The following is a 17569-nucleotide window of genomic DNA, read 5'->3' as shown; positions in this document are numbered from 1 at the left end:
TTAAAGAGTGAAACATCAGAAACAATTGAAAGGTATATAATTAGTTAAAGTATAGTATACACATACAATGTAATGTCATGCAGTACTTAAAAATGATAAAATATATCTACAATATTGACATGAAAAAATATTCTGTAGACACTGTGAAAATGTTTTTAAAAGTGCCTCCCCTCGGGAATTTTGGTTGACTTGGTTCTCAGTCCCCCTGGAGCTACTGTTGTTGCCCCTTCCCTAGGGCAGATGCCTCCCAGCCACCAGGTTGGGCAAGAGATCTGTGCAGGGAAGACAGGGATGACCCTCTCCTTAGAACGACCGCACAGTCCGACTTCCAGAAGGACCCTGAGTATGAACATTTTGGCCTGCTGTCCTCGTACAGTTCAGACACGCCTAATGTGAATGTCGATTTTACAGCCATGGAAAACAAGGGTCACCAAGTTGAAAAATTTGCCCAAGGTTTGTACAGGAGGTTCCTCTCCTGGGTCTGCCGAAGGGAAGGAGGCCTGCTGTGTGCCCTCCCCAAATGTGTTGGCAGTTGCCAGTTGTCATGAGCAGAAGGACTAAAGGGGTGTGGAAATGTGAACTGAAGAGGAGTCAGGGTGGAAGAGGGGGCGAGGCCAGGTTTCAGGGAGAGAATGTCATAGAGAAGGTAGGGCAGGATGTCACCCAAGACCCTCAGCTCCTTCTGCCATAAAGTCTTGCCTCCGCAGACACAGCTCTCCAATAATGCCTGTCGAAAGTGGGCCTTTGGCAAATGATGAATGAATGAACAAAGCTATGAATGAATAAAAAGAAACACAGAGTTTATTATTGAATTGGAAATACAAAAAAACACCCCTAAACCCTTCTCAGACCTTTGTGGTCCCAGGTCTCACTAAGCCTCCCCACAGTCACCAAATATGTGAGGTCCTTCGAGTGTCCTCAAGTCTGGACAGACATGGAGTGGGAGGGGGCCCTGTGCCCAGTTTATGGGGGCAGAGGCCCAAGGGCCAGCACCACTCTGAGTCTGCGCTCAGCTTCCTGCAGGCCCACAGATCTCAGTCTCTGGAGTTCTCTGGAGGGGTCATGCATGCTGAGTCCCCTTGCCTCGGAACTAGGTCTTAAAGTGCAGAGAGATGAGTCCTGGTCCCAGGCTTTGCAGGCAGAAAAGAACTTGGTGGTACTATCAGGGCAGTGGGAGTGCACAGACCTCTAAGTGTAGCAGGACCAAGATCGAGGTGTCACCAGCTCCCAGAAGGTTGTCTGTGCAGAGAAAGGTGAGTTATGAATGAGGTCCCTCCCAGTGCCCACTCTGTGCACTCAAGACATGGGAGCCCATCACCCCCAAACTAGGCCCGTCCCCTGATCTTAGCTGTTGAACTGGGCAAAAATAGGGGGCTAGCTGTTGGGAAGGGGAGGCATATACCCCTGAACAAGGAGTTGATGTGGGTGTCATGGTTCCTCACCTGGGACAGGGGGCAGTGCTGCCGTGCATACCACTCCTGGCAGTACAGGCTGACCTGGATGCCCTGGCCCAGAAACAGCATGGTCCACATCAGCACATTCCACGCTGGCCCAGTGTGCTGGTCATGCATCATGAAGTTCATTGGTCCTGAGGCAGGAGAAAAGATGGTCGCCCCAACTCCAGATACCTGTGCCTTGTGTCCCTGGCTGCTCTCCATCCCAGGGCACTGGGAAGAGATGGACCGGGAAGGTCCCATTGGAAAAGATCTGGAACCCAGCTCCAGAAACCCATAGGGGTCTGAAATGACTCCCAGTAAACCAGGATTCCTCAGTTTACCCTTCAATAACCTGGATCTCATACTGAGCCTCCCGACCTCCACCAGTTTTCGCCCCTTTGTCTCCCTCCATGTGCGTCCTGCTCAGATGCTCCTCTGGAGCCAGATATCTTCTCCCACATCCCCCAGGACACCCCCTTGCTGCCATTTGATGCTGCCTCCCTCCTTGCTCCCAAGTCCCTCTGTCTTGGGTGTATGGCTTCCTCCATAGTTTGGATTCTCTAGGAGCAGGAACACAGGCCTCCTCCTCTGGATGACTCCCCCCCCTCTCCAGTGGCACACAGAAGCCAAGCTCACCTCCAAAGGCAAGGAAGAGTATCAGCATGACAGGGTAGAAGAAGCCCAGGACAAAGCAGAAGATGTATTCGTGGACAACTGCAGAGACCACGAACACGCCCAGCATTGCTGCCCCGCGGGCCTGGCCTCCGAGGAGCTGGCAGGGGCAGGGGGAGGAATTGACTCTCCTTAGGTCCCTTCTATGAAAAGCCCCCTCCTTAAGGAAGCCAGGAAGGTATGTGGTGCAATGAAGAGAATATGGGATTTGGGGTCAGAAGGGCTGACATGTCTTACTTAAGAGCATTTCATTAGCCCATTGGGCCTTATATGCAATTTTAAAAAGAGGATATAATAATACTTACTTTACAGAGTTATTGTGCAGATTAAATGTATGTAACAATTCTTGATAACTGAAAATTGATATATGTGTGTCCCTTAGGAGGGCAGAAAGCCCTATGAAGAGGGTGGAGTTAGGGATTAGGAAGTTAGATCATAAGAAGAATTTTCTGCCCATTGGATTGGATACAATGGGGCAGGTGGAAGGTAAGGGGCCCTTAGGTTGAATGCTGCAGAGGGAGGGAAGGAGGGGGTGTCCCAGAGGGGCTCCATTAACTGTGGGAGCTGAGGAAGGTCCACAGAGCCCATACCCACAGCCCATCTTGATATATATAGCTGTACAGCCAGTCATGGACCACCACGTTCCAAGTGCGGTAGTAGTTGGAGAAGGATGTGGAGTTCCACCAGTCCTGGGGAAGGGGAGGGGTCAGAGTGAAGGAAGGAGGTGGGAATCAGGGCCCTGTCTCTTCCCAGGCCCAGCTTCTCAGCTTCCCACCCTTGCTTCCTGCCCTAATCCCAATGTTCTCCCACAAGGGCTGACTCCAGGCAAAGTAGAGGCGGTAAGTACTGTCTCAGCTCTCTCAGTTCCCTCTTCTGGACCTGGGGTCCCTGCCTTTCCTGCTACTTCCCCTCTTTCTGAAACTCCCTCTCCATCTGCACAAAAGCAGTTACCTCTGACTAGTCAGGAGGTGGAGGGATGGCATTCTAACCACACCCAGAAGGGCACATTTCCGTGCACCTGAGGCAACACCCAACATCCTCCCCAGATCCCTGTCTATCCCCCCGACTCGAGCTCCCAACTAGCCCAGGTCCAGGCCTCACCCGGTAGAACATCCTATCTCCAAATCGTAGCATCTCTGCAAAGGCGTTGAGCCAGCAGTGGAGGAAGGCGAAGAAGATGAGCAGCAGCATAAAGATGCCTGGTGAGTGAGGACAAGGGGCTGCAGGTCAGGCTGGCCCACCTGGAACCCACAGGAAGGTCTGAGGAACCCTTGCCCAGCATCTAGGGCCTCAGTCCTACCCATCATTTATCAGCAATTTACTAATTCATGCATTTATCAATTCACCCATTTGCTCATGAACACCATGCCAGATATTGGGGCTACGAGATGATTCTCAAAGCCCTTGGCCATTGAGATTTCACAGAATAGTTGGAGAGAGAGAGAGAGAGAGAGACACGTATAACCATACATCAAGGTTAAATGTGTTGGGAATTAAGCATGGTGGCCAGATGTGCTTGGGAATGCAGAGCACAGGGCAGAGCATGGTAATTGATGCCTAAGACAGGCAAGGCTTCCGAAAGGAGGACCGCTCACGTGGGCCTCCAAGAAAGAACTGGATTTTACAACTAGACAGTAGTGAAAGTACATTCCAAGCTGAGAGACTAGTGTAAGCAAATGCCTGGAGGCGTGGAAGTGCAGGCCACTCAGTGAATGGCTGGACTTATGGTGGGATGTGACGCACTCCAGGAAAGGCCTGGAATGCCAGGCCACCGTCCAATCTTATCTGGAGATCCCAGCAATGTGGAGTCACTGGAGCTTTTGAAACAGGGTCAGGAATGATTAATCTGTAGGAGGGAAGTTCATTTGGACAGCAGTGTTCTCAGAAGCAGATGGGAGAGGAAAGATTCAGGGGGAGGGATGAAGGTTGGGAGGCTAATGTAGAAAGGGGGAGCAGATGGCAAATTGAACTGATACCCTAACAATGAGCAGCGATAGGAAGGGTTGGCAGCGAAGAGAGATTCAGAGGGAGGCGGTGCTGAAACTGACTGAAGGTAAAGAGCAAGGGGAGTGAGAAATTCCCAGCTAACCTTCCCACAGCATAGCCTTCATCAGTCTTGCTTTAGTGGGCATACCTGGCAATGTGGCGTGCATGACGGAGAGCACCAGGGCACGGATGCTGAAGGGCTCCCGGCTCATGTTGGCAAAGACAGGAACACAGAGGCGGCCCAGGATGAAACAGGCATAGAGGATGCAGCCCAGTGCCTGGAGAGGGAGTGGCAGACACCTAACTTTGAGAGGGGTACTGGCAGCTGCCCCCTAACCGTAGAACTGGACTCTGGCCCAGCATCTCCCTCCTCTGCCCTCTGATCTGTCTTCTCCCCAGGCTTCCTCCACCCCCCCCCAGAAATGCCCCCTCAGCCACCATGAGTCACAGGTGGTCCACCCTTCTACCCCATCTTCTGACCTGAGCAAAGTTCTTGGCCACGTAATTCCACCTGATGTTGGGTGTCCTGCAGCAGCAACAAGGATTATATGTTTCTTGTTCCCTTCTCAGGCCAGGACCCAGGTTCTGGAGCCCTCTCTCCACAGCCCCTCAGTTGCTCAGGCCTGGGAGGGTTTTCTGGGGAAATGGGAGTCTAGAACACTTTGCATCTTTCATATTAGAGATAGCAAATGGAATTTTAGCATGGGTGTCAACTAAGGTGACCAACCATCTGGAGTTTGCTCTGGATTGAGGGATTTCCCAAAACCTAGATTTTTTTCTTTCTTTTAAAAAATATTTGATTTATTTATTTTTAGAGAGAGAAGAGAAGGGAGGGAGAAAGAGAGAGAGAGAGAAACATTGACCAGTTGCCTCTCACACACACCCTCACTGGGACTGAACTCACATCTTAGGCCTGTGCCATGACCAGCCAAGAATCGAACCGGTGACCTTTTGTTTTGTGGAACAATGGCCAACTAACTGAGACATGCTGGCCAAGGTAGGACCTAGGATTTTCAGTGCTAAAACAGGGACAATCCTGAGCAAACCAGGACAGTTGATTATTGTTGTGTCACCATGGATGGTGCAAGAAGGTGTAGCCTACTTGCCATTTCTTTCTCATCTCTGTGATGAGATGCTTCCTGAGCAAGTGCCTGGGGTGAGGCTAGGGACCTCAAGGAGAGGAGAGGAAGAGGCCAAGGCCCCTGTTGGGCCTAGGCATCTGGGGAAAGGGTGCAGGGTCTTACCTGGGGTAAGTCTCCCTATAGATGAGTGTGGGGCAGAAGAGGAAATAGAGGTAGCTGGAGAAACTGGGGGCCTGGATCCCCTCACCTGGGGAGAAGTGAGAAGGGTCAGTCAGTGAATGGGGAAGGGAAAGAGGGCAGAGGTGAGGGGGGGCTGGGACCAGGGAGGTGAAGGGATGGGTGAGAGGTTGGATATTGGGTCTGGAGGGGTGGGGGAGGTAAAACTGGGCAGGAGCTGAACCTGCTGTCTAGCACCTCTCTTATTTCCATTCCAGGCACCCCATTTCCTGGTGCAGAATCTGCTATGGCTGAAGCTCTATTTGGCACCCAGAAGTTCCACTACCCATTCTCCCTTTCTCTTCAGGCTAGGCCTGGAAATGCGAAAGCACCGAAAATACTGGGCAACAAAGGTGCCATCTCTCAGAGAGGGACCTGAGGCCTAAAGCCAAGGCCCACAGAGGCCGGATGGGGGCCAGACTTGTGCCCAGTGGGCAGGGTGGGCTTAGGAGGCCAGAGCTTTTATGAAGATCCTGCCACTGCTGGCTTTATGCAACCAGCCAAGAGGCCTGAGTTCACAGCACCCCCGTGGAAGGCCTCACCTCCTCGGGCACAAAGGATACCAGGCACAGTCTCTCTCAGGAAGGAGTAGCTTTTCATCAGGAGTCTGACCTGAGATGGAGTAGAGGGAGGTTAAGTCGCTGTGTGGCTTTAAGCATATTGCAATGCATAATGTCTGGGTCCCCTCTGCTGAGAGTGGGGAGGGGAGAGAAAAGGAAGGGGAGGAGAGAGAGAGAGAATGAGGCAGGCAGTTCATAGAATATGCATGGTTAAAACACATACTTTATCTTTTTGTCAGATTTCCTTACTGCTGGGATGAATCGAGGGTAAGAGGTTACTGAAAAGGCCAGAGCGGAGCCTTCTTCGTTCGTCCAATCCCTTGTGACTCTGCCCAGCCAGGTTGTATTTGCCTAGCCTCATCCATTTGGTTTACATTTCTCTGGAGCCTGCTGGTTGCTCAAATTTCTGGCAATGAACTCCGCCTCTAGTAACTAGTTCCACCCTGCCAATTCTGTACAGGCCTCCACAGCCCTCTGGTGCTGGCCCCACCCATCACCTGCTCAAAGACGAGGATGCAGCTGGAGGCAGGAGGGAGCTGATACTTGGCAGCCACATGGACTGGGAGTATGCCAAGTACTGCAGCGTGAGCGGCCAGCAGCACGCAGCCGAGGCCTGCCCCCAGCGTCCAGGCCCCTGCGGCCTGGGACCTCGCCCACAGACGGAGGGACTGGTAGGGTGCCAGCAGAGTGGACAGGAACATGGGGACCCATGCCATCAGAGCCAAGGGCAGCTGTCCGAAGCTGAAGATCAATAGGTCAAACTCCAACAGCAGCCTGGGAGTGGGAAAGGAGAGACAAAGTAGACAAACGTGTAGCCCAACCTTTTCCCCTTCATCTGCAGCCACAGCTCTTGGAAGATAAACTGAGGTATCCCACGAAGGCTGTAAGCTCCTCATCTCTGAAAGTGTTCAAGAAGACATCTCTGTTGCCTAGACTTCTAGTGCAGGCTGTTGCCTGAAGAGACTCTATTGGGAAATGGGTTTGCTTCCAAACTGCTGTTAGAGCCCTCCGTGAATATTATGGTGTTGCAGAAGGGCTCAGTACTTCACATAACACAGGTATTAGGATAGAAGGTATGTAGTGTTTAACTTGGATTTTTGTTAGTTCTGTCTATGGCCATACAACCCTGAATGTACCCAATCTCGTTTGATCTTTGTTAGTTCTGTTCTTTTCCAGTGCCAGCAGGTTGTTGAGTGTTTTGTTTGCTTACATTAAGAGTACACAGTTTTGCTCCAGCAGGGTGGCTGAATTGGTTGGAGCAAAATCCTGTACACCAAAAAAAAATTTGTGGGTTCAATCCTTAGTCAGGGCACGTACAGGAAGAAATGGATTGAAGTTCCTCCCTCTCTCCCTTCCTCTCTCTCTAAAGTCAATAAATATATCCTCAGGTGAGGATTTTTTAATAAATATTTTTAAAGATTTTACATATTTATTTTTAGAGAGAAGGGAAGGAAGGGAGAAAGAGAAGGAGAGAAACATCAATGTATGAGAGACACATCGATTGGTCACCCCTCACATGCCCCCAACCTGGGACCCAGCCTGTAACCCTGGCATGTGCTCTGATTGGGAATTGAACCAGTGACCTTTTGGTTTGCAGGCCAGCACTCAATCCACTGAGCCACACCAGCTGGGATGGTGAAGGCTTTTTTTAAAAAGGTATACAGTTCTAATGGTGGACAATTGGGAACAACCCACATGTCCATTAGGAAAGGACTAATGAACAAAACCCGGAAACGCCCGATGCCGCGTCATTAAAAACAGTAGACTGACGTGGGAAGATCTCTACACTGGGTCGTTGGGGAGTAAAACCAGAACAATAGGTACAGTACGAGTCTTCTTTATGTAAACACCACAAAATACATGTCTTTGGTTCTTACATAGATATGGGTGGAATGCATGGAGACTGCTTTAGAGAGAAACTCTCAAAATGGCTGAAAATGTCACTTTTGGAGAGGGGTCTGGGATTGAGGGGGTGGTCAAGAAGGACTGTCCCTTGACATGTATTTGGACTTTTTGCTGAGATTTGATCTGTATACTATTCATGTAGTTAGCAACAATTTTACCAAAAGGAAGTGCTATTGCTGAACTTCTGGATCCCTGGTCCTCTTCCTTTAACTGCTTCCTAAGTTCGCTACTTAGCAGGGGTTGTCCTGCAAATACAGACCCCAGTGATGTAAACCCTTCTGAAGCTCCTCCCTCAGAGCGGGTGGTGGTCTCTGGGGGAAACGACCCAGCAAGGCACTTCTGTGTGTGTGTGTCTGTCTTCCTTACCAGACTGGGAGTGCCCCTCACAGATGGGGCCTGCCCCTCATCTCTCTGGTGCCCAGGGCTGGTCCTTGGAAGATGTTCAAAGGAGGTACTCGAATCAAACAGCGCTGACTTGGAAAAGAGCAAGGTGGGAAGTGTGTGTGCACACAGATGTAAATCTGCCTCAAGACATGGTTCCTACTGAGAACTATTTGAGTAGCTGTCCCAGAGGTGCTGGCCCTGGGGGGACAGACTCAGGACCATCCAAGGCTGTGGAAGGAAGAAGCTTATTTTAAGAGTATGTTTTAGGTGGGAATGTTGTTGGAAGCCACACTGATGCTTGTGCCATAATAATCAATGGCAGGTGGAGTCCTGGGGACCCCGGGGGTCTGATCTGATTTGTGTGCCTATCCTGGGCAGAAGAGGGGCCTACCTGCCCTCGTCAATGAAGTCGATGGCCAGGGTGCTGATAATGAAGACAAACAGGCCGGCAATGAACATGTGGTAGATGGTCCGGAAATGCTGCACCTTCATCAGCTCACTGGAGGGAGAGGGGCCTGAATATCAGTGTGGAAGGGTCCTCAAGGTCAAGTGGACTTGTGCTGGCCTGGTACACTTGTGGGGATGGAGCCTAGTGACTGGAACTTTTAAGGGCTGGGATGTGACTGGGACAAACCCTTTCTAGCCCAGACACTGCTTATTCTGGTGACCCTTCTTCTACAGTCACACCCTGAGTAGATGGGGAAACCGAATCTTAAAAACTCTTTCTAAGTCCTCTCCCAAACCACCTAGAGCCTGGGCATGAGCACTGAGGTATCCTGGACCTCCAACTGAAGCCCCTTCTTTCCCTCCCACCCTCTGACTTACTCAAGCAGGGACTCTCGGATGACAAAAACTTTCCGTTTCCTCAAGGGTGGCTCCTGGGTCCTGAATTGAGACAGTTGTTCTGGATCAGGATCCAAAAGGAAGAAGGCAGTGGGCAGAAGACAGAGCCTTTCAGAAGATAAATACTTAGGAGCCAAGGCCAATAGTAGCAGAAGGTCAGGGCCAGGGCAGAGCAAGGCTAGAGGTGGACGTCAGTGCCAGAAAGGCAGAGGCAATAAAAGGCACATGTGATGGCGCTTATGGGTCATAATCTTACGATGGAGGAGTCTGCTCCAGGCATTCCTCAGCCCCTGGCTCCTCAGACTCTTACTTGCTCAAGGAATCTGGGGGAATGGTAGGCAGACGTTTGCCTTGTGGTGTGTAGGATTGTACGGCCTCAGATATGGCCTGATCCAGCAGCTCCAGCAGCTGTCTCTGTGCTTGCTCCAGCAGCTGCATCTTCACAACCTGCAGGACAAGCAGGGCCCACTCTCCCTCCATCCGGTCGGCCATCCTCTCATTCACCCAACATTTACTGAGCTTCTCTCCATGAGCACTAAGTGCTAGAGATAGAAAACATGGTTCCTGCCCACAGGTTCCCCAATCATTTATCTCCCTCTGGCTTCCCAGGGCAGCAGTGATGATCAAGGAGTAACAGCAGGAGCCAAGTTTCCAGTCCCACCCATCTTGTCGTGTCTGACTTGACTGTCTTCTCCTTGACCCCAGCCTTCCCTCTCCTGACCTCTCCTGACCTTCTGTGAGTGGGGTAAGAGCCCCACTCACAGAAGTCTGTTCACTGGCTGCCTTTTGGCCTGTGCCCTCATGATGACCTGTCTTTCAAATCTCTTCATCTTAACCCTTAGCTGTAACCTGAACTGAGGGATTTGAACCCAAGAACAAATTGTCGTTATCACCAAACCTGTCCTTACCCCTCCCTCCCTCCACTCCAGGACCAGTCCATCTTGACCTCTGACACTTGAGGTCCCTCACCTCCATATGTTTGGTCCATTGCACCAAGTCAGGGCCTCCATGCACCTCTGAGTTTCCTAGAAGGAGGGGTCAAAGGACACACCCACAGGGAGGAGTTAGGGTTCTGCTGCCCTGTGCAAGCCCAGAGGCATCCTCTGCCAGGAAATGCTTTCTGTGTGCTCAGCAGACTCCCAGCCCCCCAGTCAGAAGATACCTAGTGTCATGGGTGGGGCAGTCAGAAGGGGAAATTGTTTTATCTGGGGGTGAGGAGGCCATTGCTAAGCAGGGAACCTGATGACATTGCTGGAAGCAGGGTGCTCAGAGAACAGGAAGCCTCTCCATTCGCCCTCCAAGGTTAGAGTCAGAAAGACAAGGCAAGGCCACAGCTTTGAATGCCCCTTTTCTCCTCCGTCTCCCAGCTGGGCAGTTAGGAGCAGAGGCCAGAGTCTGCCTTCTCTAGCCTCCCAGGACAGCAGGAAGGGTTTCAGGTGGACGGCAGGAGACCTCTCTCAACAAGTTATACTCATCTGAGCTTTCTGCACTCCCAGAGGGTGGCTCACCTTCTCCAGAGGGTGGGTGCTCCTGTCTTCTTCGAGACCCGGCTCTCTTCCGCACTTGGGCTGCCCTTGACTCCATGCTGAGTCTTGACTGGGCAGCAGGTGGTCTCTGCGGTGCTCCCACCTTTCCTTCACCACCTGCCAACCCTCTGAGCTCCCATGGCCCAGCTCAACTGACAGCTCCAAAGTCTAAAGTTCTTTCAGGAGGAAGGGGCCTCCAGGAACACAGCAGGTTATCTGGCCTGGAGGCCAGTGCTTCCCAGCTACAGGCTCTGTGGGCTGTTGCAGGGATGGACTGGACACAGACCCCCAAGGGTCCAACTACCACCCAGATGCCCAGCTCTGAGCAAGTGTGCTCTCCCTTTCCTGGGAACAGTGACCATACGTGTGGTTGGAAGGGGGACTTTGCCTCCCTGAGGCTTATCACATTGCCTGGCTCACCTTCCCAGCAGGCCGAGGTCTGGGTGGAGTCAGAAAGCTCTTCACACATCAATACACTTAGCTCCCTTAAGCCATGAGATAATGTGTGTGTCAACCTGAAAGCACTATATGCACGTGATAAATATTCGGATGGGGTTGGCACCTGTGACAATTGTGATGCTGTGGTCCCTCCAGGAAGAGCTGTCGGCCGGGGTCCCTGAACGTCAGCTCTTCCCTGCACCTGCCTGGGTTAGCATGTAGGCAAAACAAACACACTCAGCACCAGAGGAACGCCAGATGTTGTCATATACGGAAGAACTAGATTTAAACCCTCCCTTTATCATTTCCTGGCTGTGTAATTTCAGGCAAGTGACACAAATATTTTAAGCCACAGTTTCCTCCTTTGAAAAACAAAGGCAAAAATCCCTCCCTCACAAGGTTACTATAAGCACAGAATGAGGTAGTCCAGGTAAAAGCATGTGGTCCAGGGCTCACCCATGAGGGGAACTCAATGAATAATACTGCCCTTCCCTTTTTAGTAGTATGGAACTGGTAACAGAAGGGTAAGGACTCTGAGAGTTCCTCTTTGTTAAGTTCCTGCTGGAGATTAACTATTAATTCTTCCTCTTCCCTCCGTCCAAAGTTCAGTGTTAGAAACAAGATCACAACCTCAGACCAAAGTCATGGGCTCAGTTTCTCCCCACCTCTATCTCCATTCCCCACCCCCACCCCCCAACTACCTGGTGGGTAGTTGGGTGAGGGTTCAGGCCTTGAAGCCTCTGCCAATGGCAGTCTCCTTTGTTCCAAGGGCAGAGTGAAGGACCAAAGGTAGCCAATAGGAAAAGGGAACTGCTATGGGGTGGGAGTAGGCTTTAAAGAGGGTAGAGACAAGGGCCAGGGGCCCCAGAAATGGGAGAGGTAGACAGAGAGACAGACACCAGAGACGCCCAACACAGCTTTATTAATACCCCAAGTCAACATAACAATCTTTCCATGTATGAGGTCCCAGGGGTGAAGGGGACAATGAGGCAGAGCCCGAAGGTGGCATGTGTGACTCAGGGCCCCTGAGTAACTCATTACTCAACAAATGACCCAAGATGACAGCCTCGTGCTCCTGCCAGTGGCCCTGCAGGCCCCCACCCAGCCTTAGCCACTGCTCCCAGTGGAGCAAGAGGAGCCTCCATCGTCCGAGGATGCTGGCAGGAGTTGGCCCATCCGATCCACACACCAGCAGGGGCCTCGGCGCTGCCCCTGGGAGGAGCGGCACTGGGGAGAGAGGCATGCAGATTAGAAGTGAGGCCACAGCTCCAACAGGAGAGATGGGAGGGTCTTGTGGGTTAGGGATGGGCTGTGGACTCCTGAATGTGAACATGCAGAAACCTCTAAGGGTTCTCAAGACCATGAGGCCTGCTGGGTTTCCTTCCCTTGCTTCTCCTCTTCTCCGCCCACAAAACTGTGCTGGTTCTTCTAGTCAGAACAGTAATTCTCAAAGAGTGGTTCCCAAACCAACAGCATCAGCATCGCTTGGCATGGCGTTAATTAAGAAATGCAGATTTTTCAGGCTCTGCAGATGGAGCTCAACCACCTGTGTGTTTATAGCCCTCCAGGCGACTCTGACGCACCTCACGTGTACTTCTGAGTTAGGCATTCCCTAGGCAGTCTGACTCCTCTACTACCGTGTGCGGTTGGTTATTCTGTTGGTGTGGGCCTTGAAGTTGGGAGATACTTAAAAGCAGGGGAAGTGTCTTATATATGCAACTGTATAAGTCCTGCCCCATCTCTGGTAGGAGCCTTGTACTGACAGACCAAGGGGAGGAGAGGAGGGGCCTCACCTGCCGCTTCCGGTAGAAGCCCCGATGGTCACAGTTAGGGACGTAGAGGTTGTGAGACCCTCGGAAGACCTCATTCTGGAGTTGCTGCAGCACTGAGTCCAGATGTCTGCGGCAGGGGCCCTGGAGGAAGGGAGAGCAAGCAGCTTGGAGCCACTTCAGCTGAGCTCCACCCAGTCCCCCAGCCCCGCCAGCCGGGCAGGCGCCAGGGCTAATGTGGGAGACTTCTCTGAGCTCAGGACTCCCCACCCCTCCTTCTCCCTGCCAGCCCCAAACGCACCATCTCAGTGTCCTGGACACCCCCAGGACTGGGCCTGGCAGGAGTGGTAGAGGTCCCTGGGTTCCTTTGTTGGTCTCTGCGGTTCACATCCTGTTGTCGAGTGGTTCCCACTTGGAGTTTACTCTCCTTAGGATTCTCCCCTAGGGCCACAAGCAGATGGGGGAAAAAGAGGCCAGAAATCAGACAGATGTCAAAGACTAGAGCCAGGTGAAAAGGAGCTTTGCTCACCTCTACCCACTGAAGTGAGAGAAAGAGGGGCTTTTGGAGCAATAGACGTGAGGGGGTTAGAATCTGGCTCCATCCTTAGCTTCTCCTGGCCTCAGCTTCCTTCTCTGGCAAATGGTATTATTACCTTTCCTGACAATATCCCCAGACTAGTTGTAAGGCATACAAAGAAGAAACACTTTGCAAAGCAAAAATCATGAACAACTGCAAATATAATAACAGCTCTTTATCTGCGTTTTTACTTTCTGCAGGTTCAGTTACCTGCAGTCAACCATAGTCTGAAAATATTAAATAGAAAATTCCAGAAATAAACAATTCATAAGTTTTAAATTGTGAGTAGTGTGATGAAATCTCTTGCCCTCTTGCTCCCTCCTGCCTGAGATGTGAATCACGCCTTTGTCCAGCATCTCCACACTGTATATGCTCCCCGTTTGGCAGTCACTTATTAGCCATCTCTGTTCTCAGATTAACAATCCAGGTATCATAGTGCTTGTGTTCAAGAAATCCTATTTTACTTATTTTTTTTAAAGATTTTTTATTTGTTTCTTTATAGAGAGAGGGGAAGGCAGGGAGAAAGAGAGGGAAAGAAACATCAGTGCATGGTTGTCCCTACCAGGGACCTGGCCCGCAACCCAGGCATGTGCCCTGACTGGGAATTGAACCAGCAACCCTTTGGTTTGCAGGCCAGCACTCAATCCACTGAGCCATACCAGCCACGGCCTATTTTACTTATTAATGGCTCCAAAGTGAAAGAGTAGTGGTGCTGGCAATTCAGAGATGCCAAAGAAGCCAAAAAGTGCTGCCTTTAAGTGAAAAGGTGAAAGTTCTCAACTTAATAAGAGAAGAATAAATATCATATGCTGAGGCCACTAAAATCTTCAGTAAAATGAATCTTCTTTACATGACATTGTGAAGAAGGAAAAAGAAATTCATGCTACTTTTGCTGTCACACCTCAAAGTACAAAATGATGGCCACATTAAGTGCTTAGGTAAGATGGAGAAGACAAGTGCTGGTGGGTATTGTCCTGCAAAGCTGAAGGTCACCTGTTTGATTCCCAGTCAGGACACATAGCTAGGTTTCAAATTTGGTCCCTGATTGGGGCGTGTGGGAGAGGCAACTAACTGATGTTTCTCTCTCACATTGATGTTTCTCTCCCTCTCTTTCTTTCTCCCTCCCTTCTCCTCTCTCTAAAAATAAATAAAGTTCTGACTGATGGTGATGTGTTGCAATAAAAAAAACATTGAGCCTATACAAAAACTTCAGCAAGGGATCCCTGAAATGAGTGACACCAAGACACTTACTGCAAGTAAGGTACAGTTACACAGATTCAGGAAAAGGTTTGGACTGAAAAATATAAAAATTATTGGAGAGGCTGCGTTTGCCGATGTAGAAGCTGTTGCCACATTTCTGGAAGAGTTGAAGTTGATTAGGGTTTGGTACTATCCTCAGTTTCAGTCACCCACTGGGGGGTCTTAGAACATATTCTCAGGGGTTAAGGGGGGGGGCTACTGTACATGGAGAGGCTTTGGGCTTGGAGTGAAAGACCTGAATGTTCCACCAGCAGCCAGGAGGGGGTGCACCAAGCCAGGGAGATGGGGCAGAAGAGCAATGGATGTGGGAGGGTCAGCAGCTGTAAAAGTGGAATGTGTGTCCCTACTGTGACCCTGCTGTGATTCAACCCACCTCTCCCAGGCCTGAGATGTGGTTACTTCTGGGGTAGTAGGGGCCTCTCCCTTCTGGTCACCTCTGGCTCGGCCCAGCTCAACCCCACTGGTCTCAGGAGCATGTGCGATTCTGCCCTTAACCATGATGGGCAGAGGGAAGGTTGCAAAGGTGCAGGAATGTGGGGATTCCGATTGGCATGCCTCTCCTGGCTCTGGGGAAGTTTCCCATATGGGGTCTGGGGAGCCCAGGGTGAGCTCAGGATGGAACAAAATGAGCAAATAAATCAGGGCATCGGGGCAAGGGAAAGGCAGGAAGGGGACCGTGAAAGGCTTGGCATTTACCCAGCTGTAACATTGGGTACTATGACCCCTGAAGGGATTGTCTCTCCTTCTCTGCGCGCAAAGCAAACTCTGCTTAGACGTGCAACCCTCAAACCTAGATAGTGCCCTCATCTGCCTCCTACTCACAACTGGAGCCACTTCGTCTGCAGTCCCTAGGCTGACAATCCTTTCTCCACACTCCTCAGCCCTTGACCCTCCTTTCTTCCATTTATTTTTATTTTAATAAAGATTTTATTTACTTATTTTTAGAGAGAGGAGAAGGGAGAAAGAGTAGGAGAGAAACATCCATATGTGAGAGATACATCAATTAGTTGGCTGCCTCCTGCACGTCCCCAACTGGGCACCTGGCCTGCAACCCAGGCATGTGCCCTGACTGGTGCTCAGTCCACTGAGCCACACCAGCCAGGGCTCAGTTCCTCCATGTAACACCCTCCCTCCTGTGACTGTGCTCCTACTGCCTCCTCTGACCCACTTGGACCACCTCTTTTAGGAAGAACCGTAGCAGACTGGATGTATTGCATGCATTTGAGACTGAAAGGAACTTCAAGTAGATTTCCCACCCCCTTCTCATGGAAGAAACCAGCAGGTCAGGTGCCCTGGGGTGGGGAGTGTTTGCATTCTTGCCCTCCCCATCTCTCTGCTGCCCCCTATCTTTCAGGTTCTGGCTCACTTCTGTTCTGCCCACCCACGACTCAGCCTTTTATTCTCCACTCTGGGGTCAGATGGAGTGGGGGGAGATGGAGGATTCTGAGCAGCTTTAAATCACATCCCTGATTTGGCAGATTCCTTCTTTTCCACTTCTAGTCCCCACCACTGGGACCCGCGGCACTGCCCTCTGACCCTCGCGTAGTCTGAAAGAGCTCTGGATCCGGGCATCTTCTGTTCTAGGCCCCATGTGCAGGTGCTTTGGACACCCCAATATTAAAAAGAGAGAAGGAGGTATTTCTCAATGTGTGTGCAGCATTTGGGAGTCTGGGCTTCCGTTCTCTCTTTCTCCAAGTGGAAGCTGAGACTATCTGGGGCCCTTCTCCAACGTGGGGGAAGCGCGGAAGGAGCTGGGTTGCTGTGACATATGGCATGACCGCAAACCCTTCCATCTCCCCTCTGTTTTCCCCTCCAGTGAAAGTAATAGAGGGGGCAAAAAGGTTGAGAGCTCCGACGCCGCCCAGCTTCAGCTGCACCCCAGCCTCCTAGCTTCCTCCCCGTACTTGTCCCGTTACCCCTCTGACCTGCTCCCCAGGCTTGAGGGAAGAAGCGTCAATGGCAGGCCCCAGAGGCTCATAGAGCTGCCCGCGCCCACCTCTCCACGACCCTGCCTGCAGAGAAGCGGGCCTCACGTGGGCGGGGCGGGGGCGGGGCGCAGACTCACCCGTGGGCGCGCGCGCTGGGCGGCAGCGGCCGCGGCCCAGCAGCAGCGCCCGCAGAGGAGCCTCTTCTTCCTCCGGCGGCTGGCACTGCAGTCCTGGGGCGCAGTTAGGGGTGTAGACCCCGCACTGCTGCCCCTCCCTCCTCAGGCAGCCCCCCGCTTCCGCACAACCCTCTGCCGGCAGCCCCGCATCCTCTTCAGCGCAGCCCCCAGGACAACCCGCCTGCACCCCCTGCCCGCAGCCTGGGCACCGCGCCAAGGCACCTCCTGGGCGGGCAGCAAGCAGAGTTAGTAGCAGTAGTGGCGGCAGCAGCCTGCGAGGGGTCATGGTCAGGATTTTTAGCGGGTCCACTCCTCTCAGAGCAGTCGCGGCACAGCTGCTGCCTGCCGCCGCCCCTCTGCCTTAAATAGCCGCGGGTCAGGGACCCGGCCCTTTAAGAGCCAGGTGAAGGGGGGGTAGGAGGCAGAGGCATTCCCTAAACTGGGTGGGACTGGAGAGGCCCCCCCCACCTGCCCTCCCCACTCTTCTCCCCACCCCCCTTCCCAGTTTCTGTTTCCTTCCCAAATTACTCTGATTTTTCTTGCATTGTTCCCGGGAATCTCGCCCGGAATTTGGGAGAAGGACAGTTGGCTCCAGAGACTGGAGGACGGGGAGGGGTGAAAGGAGGAGAGGAAGGCAGTTTGGGAGGAAGGAAAACCCTGAATCCAGTTAGTGTGCAGGTGTGAAGCATACAGGGGAGGAGGGGACGCCCAGGGGGGTGAGAAGATAGCAGTCTAAAGGTGGGCGGAGAAAAGGTGATGTGTGGGGGTCAGGAGAGGGATGGGGGTGAATGAAGAGAGAAAAGAGCCGAGA

The 17569-nt window shown here is 51.9% G+C and overlaps 2 protein-coding genes across 2 annotated transcripts; both read right to left on the bottom strand.

Moving 5' to 3' along the window:
• Nucleotides 1-799: 799 nt before the first annotated feature.
• On the bottom strand, nucleotides 800-11255 carry SOAT2 (sterol O-acyltransferase 2). The gene is made up of 15 exons (XM_037137528.2): nucleotides 10593-11255; nucleotides 10054-10109; nucleotides 9395-9531; nucleotides 9067-9126; nucleotides 8633-8740; nucleotides 6450-6726; nucleotides 5935-6004; nucleotides 5339-5423; nucleotides 4575-4620; nucleotides 4243-4372; nucleotides 3210-3307; nucleotides 2699-2797; nucleotides 2073-2208; nucleotides 1443-1588; nucleotides 800-1239 (listed from the first exon to the last, which is right to left on the bottom strand). The coding sequence occupies exons 1-15, from the start codon at nucleotides 10666-10668 to the stop codon at nucleotides 1189-1191; spliced, it is 1575 nt and encodes a 524-aa protein (XP_036993423.2). The 5' UTR covers nucleotides 10669-11255; the 3' UTR covers nucleotides 800-1188.
• Nucleotides 11256-11951: 696 nt separating this feature from the next.
• On the bottom strand, nucleotides 11952-17142 carry IGFBP6 (insulin like growth factor binding protein 6). Its single transcript, XM_037135274.2, has 4 exons — nucleotides 16720-17142; nucleotides 13119-13258; nucleotides 12842-12961; nucleotides 11952-12275 (listed from the first exon to the last, which is right to left on the bottom strand). The coding sequence occupies exons 1-4, from the start codon at nucleotides 17042-17044 to the stop codon at nucleotides 12156-12158; spliced, it is 705 nt and encodes a 234-aa protein (XP_036991169.1). The 5' UTR covers nucleotides 17045-17142; the 3' UTR covers nucleotides 11952-12155.
• Nucleotides 17143-17569: the final 427 nt, after the last annotated feature.

The sequence above is a fragment of the Artibeus jamaicensis genome, unplaced genomic scaffold (genome assembly GCF_021234435.1).
Source record: "Artibeus jamaicensis isolate MK-2021 breed Jamaican fruit bat unplaced genomic scaffold, CSHL_Jam_final contig_233, whole genome shotgun sequence".
NCBI lineage: Eukaryota > Metazoa > Chordata > Mammalia > Chiroptera > Phyllostomidae > Artibeus > Artibeus jamaicensis.
Note: the sequence above shows the minus strand (reverse complement) of the source record. Positions and strands in the feature narration are given on the sequence as shown.